Raw genomic sequence first — 16998 nt, forward strand, 5'->3', positions numbered from 1 at the left:
ATCTACCTTATTCCAAATACTGCATGTTTCCAAATATAACAAGGGTGCTGTGTTTGCTCTTCTTGATCTTGTCCGCCTTTTGCATTCAACAGGATGAGTTGCAATGTAATTTTGCCCTATTATCAGCCACTCCTTGTTAGGAGCCTCATTACCCATTACCTTTGTAAAACAACTACCTCATCCTCAGCACTATCACTCTGCTTCCCATTTCCCTGCCAAATTAATTTACTGCTTTTAACAATTCAGTTCAGCAAAATATGAACAAGTTCAGTCAAATATGAACAAATATGAAAATACTGATATAATGTAGTCTTTTGAATAATAAATGCAAAATTCTAAAAAGCTTGATTTTATTAAACAAACACACAGATGTGTTCAACTCATACAACATGCCACAACTCCCCAGGATATCTTTCAGCTTTTTCCAAAAAATACAAATTAAGTACATTTATTTTTTGGCTTTTATTGTACTTACCATCAATTAAAGCAAACTATTTATGTAACTAGGTGTCTTGTTCTCTGATTAATATTTCTATTTTTGATAAAATGTAATTATTGTATGCTGTGCAAATGCTTGTTTCATCCTTAACCCCTAACTCCCCCCCTTTAATGTCTTCCAAAAACTTGGTGAAACTTCTTTCAAATTACTCATCTTGAAAGAACTCTCAAAATCTATGATCATCTGAAGCTTGCACACCAACACTAGCTACTTCTTACAAAGTTCCTGGAAGAATGTTGGTGACAAATGAAACAAAAGAGGATTGCTAACCTTTTGATCGGGTACGCCTCTGACCACTTATAACCATTATGCACAAAATTTCCTAAATATGCTTCCATCACAGGACACAACTTCCACTTTTGAAACTTCCTTTTCCTCCAACTGCACTGAAGGATATAATTTGGCTATGTTATCTTTTAATTGTCCTTCTATTAATAATGGCCTAGGCAGGAACGAGGGAGAATAATTTAGAAACAGCTATTTTTGGGCAAGTCTACATCTGACGGGGGGAGGGTCCTTGAAGTCCAAGTGCACAGAGTGCAGAATGGGTATGTTCTAGTAAGAAGGAAGGACAAGGATGGCAAGATAAGGGAACCTTGATAATGAGAGAGGTAGTGAAGTTGATCAGGAAGAAAAAGTAAGTGTATCTAAGGTTTAGAAGGCTAAAATCTGAGCTTTTGAGGATTGTAAAGAGAACTCAGGAAGGGAATTCAGAGAGCAGGAGGAGCCATGAAAGGTCCTTGCCAGGTAGAATGAAAGAAATTTCAAGGAATTCTGTACATTCCACTCAACAATAAAGGAGAGAACTTGTGCTTGGAAGTGAAGGATATGGGCAAGGTTCTAAATGAATCCCTTGTATCTGCATTTACAAAGTGGAAAGATGTGGTGGACAGAAAAACTAATGGTAATATTCCAGCACATTGTGAGATTAACCATAAAGGAGTTGGGTTTCTTGAAGAGTGTCAAGGCGGATAAGTCCATGGGGACGTGATTGAATATATCCAAGGTTATTGACAGGGACAAGAGATGAGACTGCTGAGACCTTGACCAAGGTATATGTATGTTTTCTAGCTACAGGCAAGGTTCTGGAGGAGTGGTGAGTAGTTAATGTTGTTCTGTTGTTCAAGAAAGGAAACAGTGTTAATCCTGCAAATCATCAACTGGTGAGTCTTAAGTCTGTGCTTGGGAAGCAATTGGACAGGATCCTTAGGGTAAGGATTTAGGAACACGTGGAAAACCATGTCGTAATTAAGGACAATGAGCATGGCTTTGTGTGGGGCAAAGTGTGTCTTATTAACTTGAGTTTTTTTTTGAGGAAGCGAACAAGGTGGTTGATGCAGTTCGTGCTCTCTATGTTGTCTGCATAGATTTTAGTAAGACGTTAGAAAAGGTCCCTATGTTAGGCTTACCCAGAAGATTAAGATCAATGCTACTTAATTGTTTGGATTTGGAATTTGCTTGCACATGGAAAGCAGAGAGTAGTGGTTGAGAAATGACAGATAAAATGTAATCCAGCCAAGCGTGAGGGTCAACGTTCAAGATTGTTTAATGTCATTTCCAGTACACAAGTATAAAGGAGAACAAAATAATTGTTACACTGGATCTGATGCAGCACAGAAAAAAAACCCAAAATAATATAAAGAACATGATAATAAAAAAAACAAATATAAATACACAAGACAGCTTACATTATATACATACATTGATTGTATGTCCATAAAGTGATTGCTAAACACAGGACCACCCGTACACAAGGAGACTCTGATAGGAGATGATAAAGCAATGGTAGTGGGGTTGCGGAGGGGTGGGTTTGTGGGTGGAGGTGCTGATCAGCCATACTGCTTGGGGAAAGTAACTGTTTTTGACTCTGGTGGTCCTGGTGTGAATGCTACGTAGCCTCCTCCCTGAAGGGAGTGGGACAAACAATCCATGAGCAGGGTGTCTGGGATCCTTCATGTTGTCACTGGCCCTTTTCCACCACCTTTCTGAATATCTGTCCTTGATGGTGGGTAGGTTGGTGCTGGAGTTACACTGGGCAATTTTGACTACCCATTGCCAAACCATATTGGGAGATCAAATGTAAAAGATTTGTACACAGTTGATGGCAAGACCCTTAAAAGTGTTGATGTACAGAGGGATCTTGGAGTCCAAGCCCATTATCCTCACAGGTTGATTGGGGGGTGGGGGGGGGGGTTAAAAATGGCTTATGGCATGCTTTATTAATTGAGCTAGTAAGTTCAGGAGTCAGAAAGTTACATTGCAGCTTTATAGAACGCTAGTTCTGCATCTGAAGTATCGCATTCAGTTTTCGTTGCCCCATTAGAGGAAAAGGATGCAGAAGAGTTTTAACAGGATGCCAGCTAGATTAGAGGGCATGTGTAATAAGAGATTGGATAAACTTGAGCTGTCTTCTCTGGCGTGGCAAAGACTCTGGAGAGATCTGATAGGAATATATAAGATTATGGGAGGGACAGACACAGTAGACAACCAGTATATTTCTTCCAGTGTTGAAATGTCTAAAACTGAAAGACATGCATTTAAGGCGAGGGGGACAAACTTCAAAGGAGACATATGGGGCATGTTTTTTTTTCGTTTTTACATAAAGAATGGTGGCACCTGGAATCCACTGCCTGTGTAGTAGAGGAGGCAAATACAAGAGATGCATGTAGACAGGTTTTTCTGGCCTCCAGAAGCATATTTTGTTTTGTATGTAGTTTGTTTTGTATGAACATCACTTCCTGTACATAAGCTGCCTTTTACATCACTTCCTGCACAGGTAATTTGGATTCCAACTTGAAGCAAACACGGTAGAAAGACATCCATTTCCATCCACTCTTTATTTGCCCTTGAAACAGTAAAGTTCAAAGTACATTTATTATCAAAGTATGTATACTATACACAACCTTCAGATTCATCTCCTGACAGGCAGCCATAAAACAAAGAAACCCAATAGAGCCCATTAAAAAAAGAAAATCGTTATACACCCAAAGTGCAGAGAAAAAGAAACAAATCGTGCAAACATTAATAGTAAGTAAATAACATTCAGAACTGATGTTCACATCCAGGAGACCATTAGATGCAGGTCGGGGGTTCAGCGCAGAGACGAGTAAATTACAGCCCATCCTCTCCTCTGGCCTTAAAACCCTGAGCTTTTCGATCTGGTCCAGTGCTCAAATCAGCCAAACGGCCGGTCATTGCTCGCTCCTGGTCTTGGGTCAGGCCCTGCCATTTCGATATGCCCTCGAGGAATCCAGCCAGGTACTCTTGGGCTCAAGCCTGATTTATACTTCTGCGTCAACTCAACGCCGTAACCTATGCAAGTGACTGACGCGCGTTGTGAGCATTTAAACTTGTGCCTGCATCACTCTGCAATTCGCGCATGTCACGCATGCGCACACACCTGCCCGCGCAAGGCTTCATGGTCATGGTAGTCTTTCTCGGGGTAAACAAGAAGCAAGCGTCTTTTTTCGTAAAAGCGAAATGTGTCCTCCATAATTTCAGAGGTCTGTGAAGCTTTATGGAAACCATTGCAGCCAGAGTTCCTTCCCTGCCCTTCAGTCGCCCAATGGGAAGCTATTGCAGTGTAGGAGGAAATGCGATGCTACCAAGCGGACCAATCATAGCTGTTGCGGTCTGCATTGCCGCGACGCACAATTACATTTTGGGAGAGGTGCGCGTCAGGCTACGGCATAGGGATCCGTGTAGGCTGTGCGTAGGGTTCGCGGCCAAGCCGTATGTACGGCATCGAGTTGACGCAGAAGTATAAATCAGCCTTCAAGCCCTGCCGCCACAGCTCTGCTGCTTCAAATCGCCTCCAAGTCCGCTCCTGCAATGGCCAAACATTGGCTTGTTTCCTGCTTTCGGGCTCAGGTTTCACTGCCTCGGTTCGACCCATACACACCACACCGCAACTATCTTGCACCATGGAGACTTCAGTTCACACCGCAAAAATGCCAGGTCCCACAGGTGGTTCAACTCCGAAAGGGAAGATACAGGCTACTGATGGCAGTGGTTGGTTTTGAGAAAAAATGTGAGTAATGAAAATAGTTAGTAGTTTTGTTTGCTGCCAGTAAGTCGTCGCTGTACTTCACCAGCAGCATTTTATCTGATTTTTAAGCTTTCTTAATATTGGTAAATATTTAGTAGATGTACTTTGAAGGAAGTATTATGCTTATCATTTATCAGTAGTAAGCAATTTTGTGCTACAAGTTCACTCTGGTCTACACTGATTGTTATGGAATGTTGCATGTGTGTGCTACCCTGGTTAACACTCATTATGAGAATAATCAATAATCTAAAATGCTTGGGGCCAGACGTGTTTCAGACTATGGAGTTTTTTGGATTTTGGAATATATAATGAGACAGCTTGGGACCGCCTTAATTTCCAACTCTGAGTTTACCCGTAAGGAGACTGTTTTACACTTGATTCATCACACGTATGTACTGATGCAGCCATTCAGTGTGTCAGATTTTCATCAGCGATGATCTTGGCAAACTAATCAATGAATTTCTCTGCTGCTTTGTGATCAGCAGACGCTTTATCGTGACAAATCTTTAAAAATTTAATTCTGTGCCTTTTCTTAAAATTACTGCAACTAGCCTGCTGAATATATATAACTGTACTTTCAATTTCAGTTTGTTGTGATAGATCTTTGATTGTTTCATGATCAGCATACCGTAAAGCGGCTAATGTTCATTCCGACACTGATTCCAATACTCTTTCAATACAAAATGGAGATCTTCATTTTTCGCTTTCTGCAGTGGTTTTCTATTTTTTCCAATCAGTTCTGTTCATTACATATGTGAGGTCAAATTGCAGAACCACTGTGGTGCGCAGCGACTTGCACACTGCCTGGAAATCTTCCCAGCGTCTTGTGGCATTTTCTATTTGTGACATCATGTCAGTGCTCAAAAAACTTTGGATTTCAGAGGTTTTTGGATTTTGGAATTTGGATAGGGGGTGCTCAACCTGTATTAGTACATTCAGGTGTGCAAGCTTTCTGTATAGAATTTATTATGTTTTACTTATCTTTCTAATGGTTTCACAAGTTTTTATTATCAAAAACCTTGAAGAAAGCTTACAGCTCAGGTAATTTTTGAGAGTGTGCTAATAAATTCTGTACACACGCACTACGAGGGCAGTAGAATGGGTATATGAATGTGCAGAGAATAGAGAGATATTGACTATGTGTAGGCAGGAATATTAGTCTACTTAGGCTTTTAATTAACTTTTTAATTAGTTCAATGCAACACTGTGTGTTGAATGGCTGGTTCCTGTGTAGTTCTGTTCTATTCCTGTTACAACCAAATGTACTTTCATCTTTTCCCTCGTTGTCACTTTTCTATGGCAATCACTAAAATGTTTTCTTCTGATTGCCAGCATCTCTGACACAGAGCATCAACTGTCAAGAGTAGTTCAAAGCCATTTAATATAAACCTACCTTAAAACCAAACACATTCTGTTCCTCATCATGCAATTACGCCCAGGTCAGAACAATCTTATGCAAGAATGTAAAGAACACTGATTTTGAAGCATCTCATCCCTGAAAACATTCTTAAGTAAAGGGTTTTTACTCAAACTGTCAACATTATAATCTATGCAAATAAGGTTACTGAAAAAGACTGCCCTCTACTCTACCATATTTGTTAAGAGTGATGCAAATGTCATCCTTCCTTACTGAAACTGTAGTTGTAGGACTGGCTCAGGAATTTGTTCATTGTCAATCAAGAAAACTGACTGAAATACCAGAGGTTTCGTTCACTGTAGAGTAGCCTGGTATGCACTATGGAGCTGTCACCACGACTTGGGTTTTTGACAACTATTATCGGGTCTGGTGATGGTAAGAAATGAAACCCACTTTCTGCATCACTTTTCATTCTCCATTTGGTTGAGCTGAGTTCTGTTTATTTTGGACTTTGTTCTTTTCAACACATTTTTATGAGCCTTGTTTTAACTTTGAGGTCTGAATTAAAACGAAACATCTGTGACTTAAAGCCATTTTCAAAAGTCAGTCTACCAGAGAGAAAGTTGCTTTGTTTCCCAAATTGTTTTGAACTGGTTAATAATTTCACTTTTACCATTCAGTCACTTGTATAGACCATGTAGAGAGGCTAATATACAGTTTAAACAATGGTCTTTGCCATGTTTTTAGAACAAGGGCATTTCTTTGAATTCATTGCCAGTCCTTTAATTTAAAAAAAATCACTTGGAGTTCCAATATATATGCAAAAGAGCATTTACTTTATCAATGCTTTTTGATTTGTACATCTTCAGGTGATGAAGCAGTCCAGGTCTGCATTAGGCAAAACTTTATCAAAATTCAGACTTAAGTGAATAGAAATATTAAAACTTGATGATTTATAGTTATCAGCCACTCTTACAGGGGAGAGTGTAATAAACTCCCCTGCTTTTTAAAGTAAAAAAATGAGAAGTTTCTTCCTGATTCTTGGCTTATGATTTTCTCCTACATTGCCTAAAAAACACAAATGAATTCTTATTTTCTGCATGATCCTGGAGGCTACAAGAGCAGGTCACCGGTTCTTCTGCGGCAAGCGGGTTATCTCCAAATCTCAAAGCCTTTTCAATAGCCATATGTGTCAAAGGTGTGATGGAATGCCCTTCAGTGACCTGGGTGAATCAGCTCCAATGTTATTCGAGTCTCAGCTCAATTCAGAGAAAAGTAACAAGACTGACTGACAGTTATTCACAACTCCTGCCCTAGTGTTCCCTCTCAACCCTCACCATATGTATTCTTTGACTGCTGGACATACTGCCTACAAAATGTAATGTAACAGATGTGCAAAGGCATCTTCAACTATAAATCCCAGACCTTTGGCCCTTACTGCTCAAAAAGACATAAAGGTAACAGGTAAAAAGAAACATCAGCATCTGCTAATTCCCCTCCAGACCACGCACTATGCTGAATTGCAAAGGCAATCACTCACTCCTCTCTACTCACAAAATTCTTACTTAACAGCAGCTTCTCCAAACTAATTAAAGATGGACATTTTATGTTGAGTTTACCAGGGACATTTAGATAAATAAAGTTTCTTTGCTTTTATTTTCTTTTATAGGAGGTCTAACACTTTCTCACAGGGCTTCTGTGGAATGTTGTCAATACCAAGCAGTTTCATATGCTCCTCACCTTGAAGATCCTTGCATATGTCAACCATGAATTAAACATCACACATGCATGCTTCTCTATATCTGGTCATTACAGGCCAGTCTCTGACGAAGGGTCTTGGCCCAAAACGTCGACTGTACATCTTCCTAGAGTTGCTGCCTGGCCTGCTGCGTTCACCAGCAACTTTGATGTGTGTTGCTAGTTCTCCAAGCAGTGTTGTGTGTTTGACCTAACCACAATCAGGTTCAGGTTCATACTCCAGAAATCAATACTCTTTCTTTTCTACACCACAAGCTCTAAGATTCCTGACTTAGATATAACTTTCCTAGTTAGTGTGTATTATTCACAATTAATCCTTGAGGAAAGTGATATATTTACAAATTATCTTAATCTTTTTCCATCAGATAAAACTGAAACTAACCATACCCTAGCCAAACTTTACTTGAAATGTAAAGAACCGATTCTACTTTCATTTTAAGCTTACAAACCAGTAGTCCAAATTATACAACACATGTATCATTTTTTCTTGATTGAACGAAAGAAAGTTTCATCATAAATCTTACCTTGTGAATTTTTCCATCTATGCTGCCCAAAAAGACAATTGTTTTGCTATTCTCCATAGTCACAGCTATCGCTGATAAATTGGTCTCACATTCTATCTGTGGTTTAGCGGAAATACCCTTGCTACTTGCGATGGGATATGGGAGATGTTCACCGCTGCAAGGATATTCCACTGCTTGATTCTGGTGCAACAATAAACAACAGAATAAAAGTTAAGTCTAATTTTCATAAATGAAGGTGAATAAATAGAAATATTCTTTCATATCAGTCATAAAAAACCCATAAAATTATTTTCTATTTATTTTAGCTGGCTTCTGGAAAAAGCATTGCAACTTGGACAGCACAGAGTAACAAATATCTTTCTAGGTCACCGAGTGTTTGAATTTCGTGAACTGTAACTAACCAATTAGAGCCATCTCTGTGGAGCAGAAGTTAGAGAACATCACACTAAACACTCAGCTTTCGGTAAGAGCATACTTCAAACTAGATGCTTATATTTGGCCCAAGTGTATCAATCATGTTCTGATGCCTAAAGTCAAAATAGCAACAGATATCTAACCAATGCTCTAACCTTCAATGAACCACCGTAGTATTGTAATTTCACTTTCAATACCATTTCTCAGCCTTTCTTCTGATGCCTGATGTTCCCAAATATTTGGCCATGTCCATATTATCCGTTTTTGACATTTGCCCCATTCCAGCAAATATGTCATAGATTCAAAGAGCACCACTGCACAGAAACAAGCCATTCAGCACATCTGGTCTGCACCAAACCTATCGACCTGTACCTGGAGCATAGACCTTCATCCCTTTCCCATCCATGTACTTATCCAAATTCTCTTAAACATTACAATTGAATCCACATCCACCACTTCCGTGAGCAGCTCGTTCCACACTCTGGATTGAAGCAGCCCCATCTCAAGCTCCTCTTAAATATTTCACCTTTCACCCTTAACCTCAGTGTTAAGAAAAAAGTGCCACTGGAAAACACAGCACTGGAGTTCAGTGCATAAAAACAGATCTATTTTCTCCTCACATGTGGCTGGAATGGGATAATACTGCCCGAACAAGCGTACACTCACTTCTTATTTAAATAAACCATCTGATCCCATAACTTGGATCAAGCTGAGCAGTACAGCCTAAAAGTTGCAATATCACTGTAACAATATCTCATGGCATTTCTGCCTAATGTTCCGAATTTCAGCACCAAAACGGGAAGGGTCTGTCTCCACTTTGCTAATTCTTTTTATGTAACCAGCTTAGTGAGAGCGGATCTTAATTATGACAATTCAGGAAATAAATCAATTCAGCACCTTCAATCAAAGCCAAAATTCTTCATCCATCACGATGAAATATTGCTGAACATTTTCCAATCCAGCATACCACATTCAAAGTTGGCTGAACACTCAGTATTTTATGGATTTGTAAGGACTTTGCAAAGGGTTCCAGAAGTACAACTTCAATACTCTAACTATGATGACAATTTCTGAACAGAGGAACAGAAGTAGGTCTTGTAGCTGCAAGCCAGTTCCATTAACTTAATTACATATTACATAACTTAATTACATTTACCTGATGCTTCCACTCTATACTGTAGTATAAATTTGCTTTGCACTGGTTAAAGTGATCTCAAAACAGTAATATCACTCAAATCAACATGCAGTTTTTTTTTATCAGCTGGTTTATAATGTATGTGGAGAACAAAATTCTCTTGACTCAGTCTTACTGCTTTAGTGTCTTGCTGTTTGGCATTTTTGCATCCAAAGTATATGATCTGACAATCTTCCTGCTGTACAATTTGGTGAACCTTTCTTTGTCACCCTTCTGCCATTTACTTCTTCATTGTGGATTTTTCTCCTCAATTGAGAATGAGAATCCTAATTTAGTTGAGGAAAGAATTCAGAGATTCATACTTCCCTGAGCACAGGAAGAGATGGTTGACAAGAGACAAGTTTATTCCGTAACGTTGTCTTAAGGTCTGAAATATCCCAGATCCAAGGATCAAAGGGCAAATGTAGAACAAGTGCCCAAGTTCCTAGGAAGAAGTGATGAATATATGGAGCAAAATGAATACGTCATAAATTCTGGAATCTTTGGAAAAAGATGGATGCTTTGATGGAGCTGAATGGTTACAGCTAAAGCTTTATTGATGAAATTGATTAGCCTGAACAGACTTTCATACCAAATGTTAATCTCCTTTCACCATTCTAACCCAGCACACCTCAGGTCATCCAGAGAACTCAGCAGCCAGAGGTTGCACATACCATAGTCCACGTAACACGAATATTAAAAATAGAGGTAGCAATAGACCACGTGGTCCCTTAAGCCAACTCCTTCATTCAAAAAGATCGGGGCTGATCCATTCCATGATCCACCTTCCTGCCTGATCCCCATACAGTAAGTATCTTTCAGCATCCAACAACTATTCTGAGTCTTGGAAATACTCAGTGACCGAGCATCCTCTAGGATAAATTCTTATGGGTTACAAACCATTCATAAGTAAGATCCCCTTCATCTCAAAGAACCTGACTTAGTATCCTGAGACTTGCTTTTAACATCTCTAGCCAGCAGCCTCGCTCAGAGTTTGATGTTTTGTTGAGATCACCTCTTCTAATCTTTAGTGAGAGCCAATCCTAGCTATACATATCACTCCAAGAATCATATCAGTGAATCTACCCTGCATTACCTTCATCAAAAATACATTGTTCTTTGGGCTCAGACAGCACCTTGCCCTCCACATTTGAGCTCATAACAGCCACGTAAAACAACAGCAGGATTTGCTTCTCATTGCAGTCCAATTTCTTTGCAATAAAGGCCAAGGCATTATTTAATTCCAAGCTGCAAACAGAGACTTTATATTACCTGGCAACACACACAGAATGCTGGGAGAGCTCAGCAGGTCAGGCAGCATCTTTAGAAAAAAGTAGTCGACATTTCGGGCTGAGATCCTTTGGTAGGACTACTAGTCTCAGCCGGAAATTTCGACTGTACTTTTTTCTCCACCCCCCACCCCCCACCCATAGATGCTGCCTGGCCTGCTGAGTTCCTCCAGCGTTTTGTGTTTGTTGCTTGGACTTCCAGCATCTGCAGATTCTCTCTTGATTGTGCCCTCATATTACCTTGCAGGTTCATCACTGAATAGCATTCAGACATGTCAAACTGTCATAACCCTTAAAGATGCTGATTTCGCAAAGCAATTACAATATCAATATCAAATATCTCAAGTGCTATCTTTAATTTAAAGAGTTCCATTTATTTTTGCCTAGGAGTATATTAAATGCACATTTGAATATTATTTTTCTTCATTGTGTAAGCTGCAAAAATAAATTAGCCATACATCAGATTCTTACAACCGACCCCATGAACGCAGAGAATTCTGACTTGCATCTTGCATGCAATTGAGTCGTTTATCTAAAGCAGCTGCTTTGCAACAGTGTTTTTGAAGGTGCATGCACAATAAAATCGGTGACAAAAGACTTGGAGGGCAAGGGCAGGAAAGGGATTCAAGAGAACAGAACAACGCAGCAACACAATTGATTTTCTCTCTTTCTTTCAAATAAACCAATTAATACCAAATAAGCTCTCCCCTTTTCTTTAAATTAACTTACATCTTTCAAATATAATTCAATTTTTTTCTTTCAGGGAGATCGCACTAAGACCTATTGAATACTCAAAGAGTGGAAATGGAGAGGATGTTTTCTACAGTGGGAGAGTCTAGGACCAGAGGGCACAGCCTCAGAATACAAGGACATCCCTTTACAACAGAGCTGAGGAGGAACACACACAAAATGCTGGAGGAACTCAGCAGGCCAAGCAGTCCTGCCCAATGGTTTCCCAGCCCGAAACATCGACAACATTCTTTTCCATAGATGCTGCCTAGCCTGCTGCGTTCCTCCAGCATTTTGCGTGTGGTGCTCAGATTTCCAGCATCTGTAGATTTTCTCTTGTTTGAGAGATGACGAAGAATTTCTTTAGCCAGTGGGTGGGGAGTCTGTGGAATTCATCAACACGGATGGCTGTACAGAGTATATTTAAAGTGGAGGTTGACAGGTTCTTAATTGGTTAAGGCATCAAAGGTTGCTGAGAGAAGGCAAGAGACGGGGGTTGAGGGAGATAATAACGCAACATGTTAGAATGGTGGAGCAGACGCGATGGGCCAGATGGCCTAATTCTGCTTCTATGTCTTATGGTCTTATAGTCTTTCAGAAAAGAGCAAAATTCCCCTCTCCATGCCTTTATAATGTCTAGTTTCATAAATGTCCCCAATGACCTCATGCATAATTCTGCTGGAGATTCTGAACTCTGTTTTTTATGCTTATTCTCCTCCTTGATCAGGCAAAGTCCCTTTTGCAAATGACACACAATAAATTCATTAATGATATTAATAGATATAATACTGTAGAATAGAGAACAAGTAGACATATGAAACCAGACTGTACATCCTGATATAATAACTAGCAGTGGAACAGAGTCAATGACAACCACATAAAAAAAACCTTGCAAGTATAAAAATTAAAAACATTTAATGTTAATTTGGTAATATTATTCTTTCATCAGGTGTCATTACTTTCTGATAGCTTTATCTCAGAATGTAGCTTAGAAGGTGCATGAAGCCAGGAATTTCACAATTAACAATTTGAATTATATGAGATCTTCATACAGATACTGTCTACCGAAAATATTAGTCTTGTGAGCCCAGAGTTCTTCAGCATCGGAAAGGCGCATTCAGGCTGCGAGGGTCATGGGCTATATTCTACTGGATGAAAACAAGTGCCTTGGGAAGGGCAGGGCAAGTGATAGAACATGCAGTTAGAATTGGCACAAATCTGATGGGGAGCTCCAAACAAAACATAGAGAAAACCCACCTGCCTCAGACAGCAGCCAATAACAAAAGTATGGTATTTGCTAACTATCACCAAATGCAGACCACAAAACCTCCTATTGGCCTACGTCAATACAATCCATTCACACTCTTCACGAGGCTTTATGTACAAGGCATCAAGGTGTGTGTAGCACACTGTTCAATGTAAATAAGCGCGTCTGATGTCCTCAGGGTTACTTTGCAGAACAAGTCTTTCTAAGTGGGTGATGTACGTGACTGGGTCTCAAATTAAATTGCTTCAGAAAAGCTGTGGATATTTCTTATTAATGGACATTAATGACGTGAAATTATTTCATGTAGAATATAAAATATTTCTGGCCATGGATTTATAAATATGCATTAGGAAGAGTGGAAGGACGGAGTTGGGGTGTAACATTCCTTGAAAACAAGATAACAGAGATATAAATACTTCTCAAAGTAAGAGTGGTGAATCTGTGGGATTCGCTGTCACAGGCCAAGTCATTGGGTATATTTAAGGCAGAAGTTCTTGATTGGTCAGGGCATGAAGGGATATGGGGAGAAGATAGGAGATTGGGGCTGAGAGGGAAATGGATCAGCCATGATGAAATGGCGGAACAGGCTCAATGGGCCAAATGGCCTAATTCTATTTCTATATCTTATGATCTAATAGAGCGTATCAACACAAGAAAACAGAAACATGAGTAAGCCATCTGTCCCCTCCAACTCATACAGCCATCCAATACAATCATGCTAGATCTGCCGCAGGCCTCAGTCCTTGCTTCTCTTCCCCATGGCTCTCAGTTCCTGATCGTTCGAAAACTTATCTACTTCTTTTTTAAACTGTCCCTCAAGCGCAAAGGATCACCATACTTAACGAGAAGAAAATTCTATGGACCTTTGTTTTAAATAACCGAAACTTGATTTTGCAGCTACCGTATACCCCAATGATCGAGGCTACTCCTTGTGGAAATGCCTCAATATCTGCCCTGCATTGCCCCTTTAGGATTTCACAGATTTCAATAAGACTACCCTTCATTCTTCCAAGCTCCAAAGAATACAGATCCAATGTCGGTTTTGAATGACGGAACAACTCTCTACTCCCAGGAATTGGCCTAGTGAATAGCTAATAATAAATTCAATTCAGGTTTTAAAAGGAAATTGTTTATTAGATACTGACACTAAAGGATTTGTAAAGAGAGCTGTTCCTATCAGGTAGTCACAGACTGAGTGATATAGCAGTCCACCAAGTCCCACTAGCCAGGGTCACTCTTTTCTACATCCCAGTGCATAGCATAGAGGTAGATCTTGAGACCAGGATGTCCACATTGGACAACGTGGGTTTCAGGACTTCAGACAGTCATCAACTCCTCCAGATTTTACCACTCGCATATGTACTAGTTGCCTTGAACAATGGCCAATTAAGTTACCAGGCCAGCATCTTTGGAAAGTGGAAAGAAACAGGAGCACGTGGGAAAGCACAGAGGAAAAGGTGCAAAGACCAGATAGCAGAGAGCCCAATGTTGTAGCTCTATTAGCTGCACCACTCAGCTGTAATGACCAACTTGAGAATGACCCCTATTTACCGACTATAAATTTTAAAAAATAAAGTATTTCAGTACGCAACATGCTATGAAACATCGTGAAAAAGTTTTAAATAAAAAAAACACCAAGTAAGTGAATTTTGAGTTCCAGTTACCTTGGTCATCTCTCCTGGACAATTGTTTGCCTGACCAGATTTGTAAGGGTTATAAATGATGTCCTTTTCATCTTGCTTTCCTTGGTGACTATAGCAGATTTCTCTAAATTCTTCAAGTTTTTCATTTATCTGTCTCAAGGAAAACATGCAGAATGCAGAACTTTTTTGGGAGGCTGTTTTTTGGTTACCTCTATTAAACACAGCAAAGAGGATTTTATCCTGTTCAGTCAAAGTCCCATAGTCTCCTGTTTCATTCATGTGTTCAGCGAGATCTTTTCCAGGACTTGTGATGTAGGCAGACTGCACAAGAATAAATTCTCCACACTCCAGGACCATTTCAATGTAAGAATAGTAGTAGGTATCAAAAAGGCAAATACGCGATATGTAGGTTTTCGGTTCATGCTGCAATCCATTTGTTCGAGAAAAAATGAAATAAACAAACTTTTCATGTTTAAAAGAAAATCTGAAGTCATGTCGATACTGTAAATGTGAGTCTGGTTTCACAGTCGAAGTATCTTGAACAAGTTCAAAAAAAATTAACGAATTTGTAGGAGAAAGCGTTCTGGTGCTAATTATTGCACTTGAATATGTTGCTTGAGTCTTTCCTACAAAAATCACCTTGGATTTATTATCAGCTTCTTTCGTGAAGGCTATAAGTCCCACAGTTGATTCATTACTTGCAACAAATGTAACTTCTCCCCCGTTCACATTTTCATAAATGACTTTACTGATGTTATTCAAATGCCACAGTGAGCAAATCCCTCTGTATATACTTCCACATATTACAAGGCTGTTGTTGGTCTTGTCTATTAAAAGAAGTTTATTGTAATTATCAGTCTTTACTGCAGTTTTGCATTTATCATCAATTGGTGGGACGCAAGCCGGATCATCATCTTTTGGACCAGTTTTCAATTCCTCTTCCTGTTCGAGTTCGGGCTTCAATTGATAGAGGAAATTCACTGCCCCGAGGTACACTCGCCCAGTAGTGTTATCTACGGCTAAGTGGAGCAGCTTTGTGGCACTGTTAAATTTATCATATCCTTCAATCCCACACTTCAAATATGTGCTCAAGACTCCAAATGCACACAACATCCAAGTCCAAGGTGACATTTCTAAAACCGAACTGCAAAAAAAAACACAAATATAAATACAAACAAATATGCACATTAATATTTCTTTCTATTCCAAATATATAAATTATTGTCTAAGTGTCCAATCTGCTCAAAGATATATATGTTGACTTCATTCGTGGAAAAGTATGATAACAAATAGAATAAAATGTAGCAGTCATCTGATTTTGCAATTATTTAACTGAGATTGTTTTGAGACCAGATTGTTCGGAGTGTAATACAATAAAATGAAGGCAAAAATTGAATAAATTGGATTACTGTATCATAATTAGATCAATAACAAATTTCATTTGATCAATCTAAAGCCCAATGATCTATTCAGTCTACATTTTAAACATTATAAATATATATTCACAGAAAGAACAACCATCCCAAACTCTATTAATTTGGATAAGAACGTAAGTTATAGGAGTAGAATGAGACCATTTGGCCCATCAAGTCTGCTCCACCATTTCATCATGACTGATCCATTTTTCCTCTCAGCCCCAATCTCTTGCCTTCTCCACATATCCCTTCATGCCCTGACAAATCAGGAATCTATCAATCTCTACCTTAAATATACATATAGACATGACCTCCTCAGCTGCCTGTGGCAACGAATTCCACAGATTCACTACTCCCTGGCTAAAGAAATTCCTCCTCATCTCCATTCTAAAACAACGCCCCTCTATTCTGAGGCTTTGTCCTCTGGTCTTAGACACTCCCACCATAGGAAACATCCTCTCCACCTCCACTCTGTCAAGGTCTTTCACCATTCAATAGGTTTCAATTAGGCCACCCCTCATTTTTCTCAATTAGATAGATAGATAGATATACTTTATTAATCCCGAGGGAAATTTAGTTTCGTTACAGCCGCACCAACCCAGAATAGAGCGTAAATATAGCAATACAAAAAAACCCCCAACAATCAAACACCAAAATGCAAACTATGCCAGATGGAAAATAAGTCCAGGACTAGTCTATCGGCTCAGGGTGTCTGACCCTCCACGGGAGGAGCTGCACGTCCGATGGCCACAGGCAGGAACGACCTCCCGTGCCGCCAAGTGTTGTATCACGGTGGAATGTGGCCGAAGTCCCACAGTAAAAAGTTCAATATCCAGTCTGTAAACACGTTCCTCGATCATAATATACCCCGGATTGCACCA

General features: G+C 39.5%; 1 protein-coding gene across 8 annotated transcripts in view; it reads right to left on the reverse strand.

Annotated features, from left to right (window-relative positions):
- The window catches only part of LOC134359516 (plexin-B2-like), a 258980-nt gene that overhangs the window by 96427 nt on the left and 145555 nt on the right, over positions 1–16998 (reverse strand). For all 8 annotated transcript variants that reach the window (XM_063072885.1, XM_063072881.1, XM_063072888.1 and 5 more), the window contains 2 exons: positions 14724–15846; positions 8187–8366 (listed from right to left, as the gene is read on the reverse strand). In XM_063072885.1, coding sequence (XP_062928955.1) covers positions 8187–8366; positions 14724–15833 — 1290 coding nt within the window. In that variant the 5' untranslated portion in view covers positions 15834–15846. The remainder of the gene's footprint in view (positions 1–8186; positions 8367–14723; positions 15847–16998) is intronic.

This window comes from Mobula hypostoma, chromosome 20, assembly GCF_963921235.1.
Source record: "Mobula hypostoma chromosome 20, sMobHyp1.1, whole genome shotgun sequence".
Classification (NCBI taxonomy): Eukaryota; Metazoa; Chordata; class Chondrichthyes; order Myliobatiformes; family Myliobatidae; genus Mobula; species Mobula hypostoma.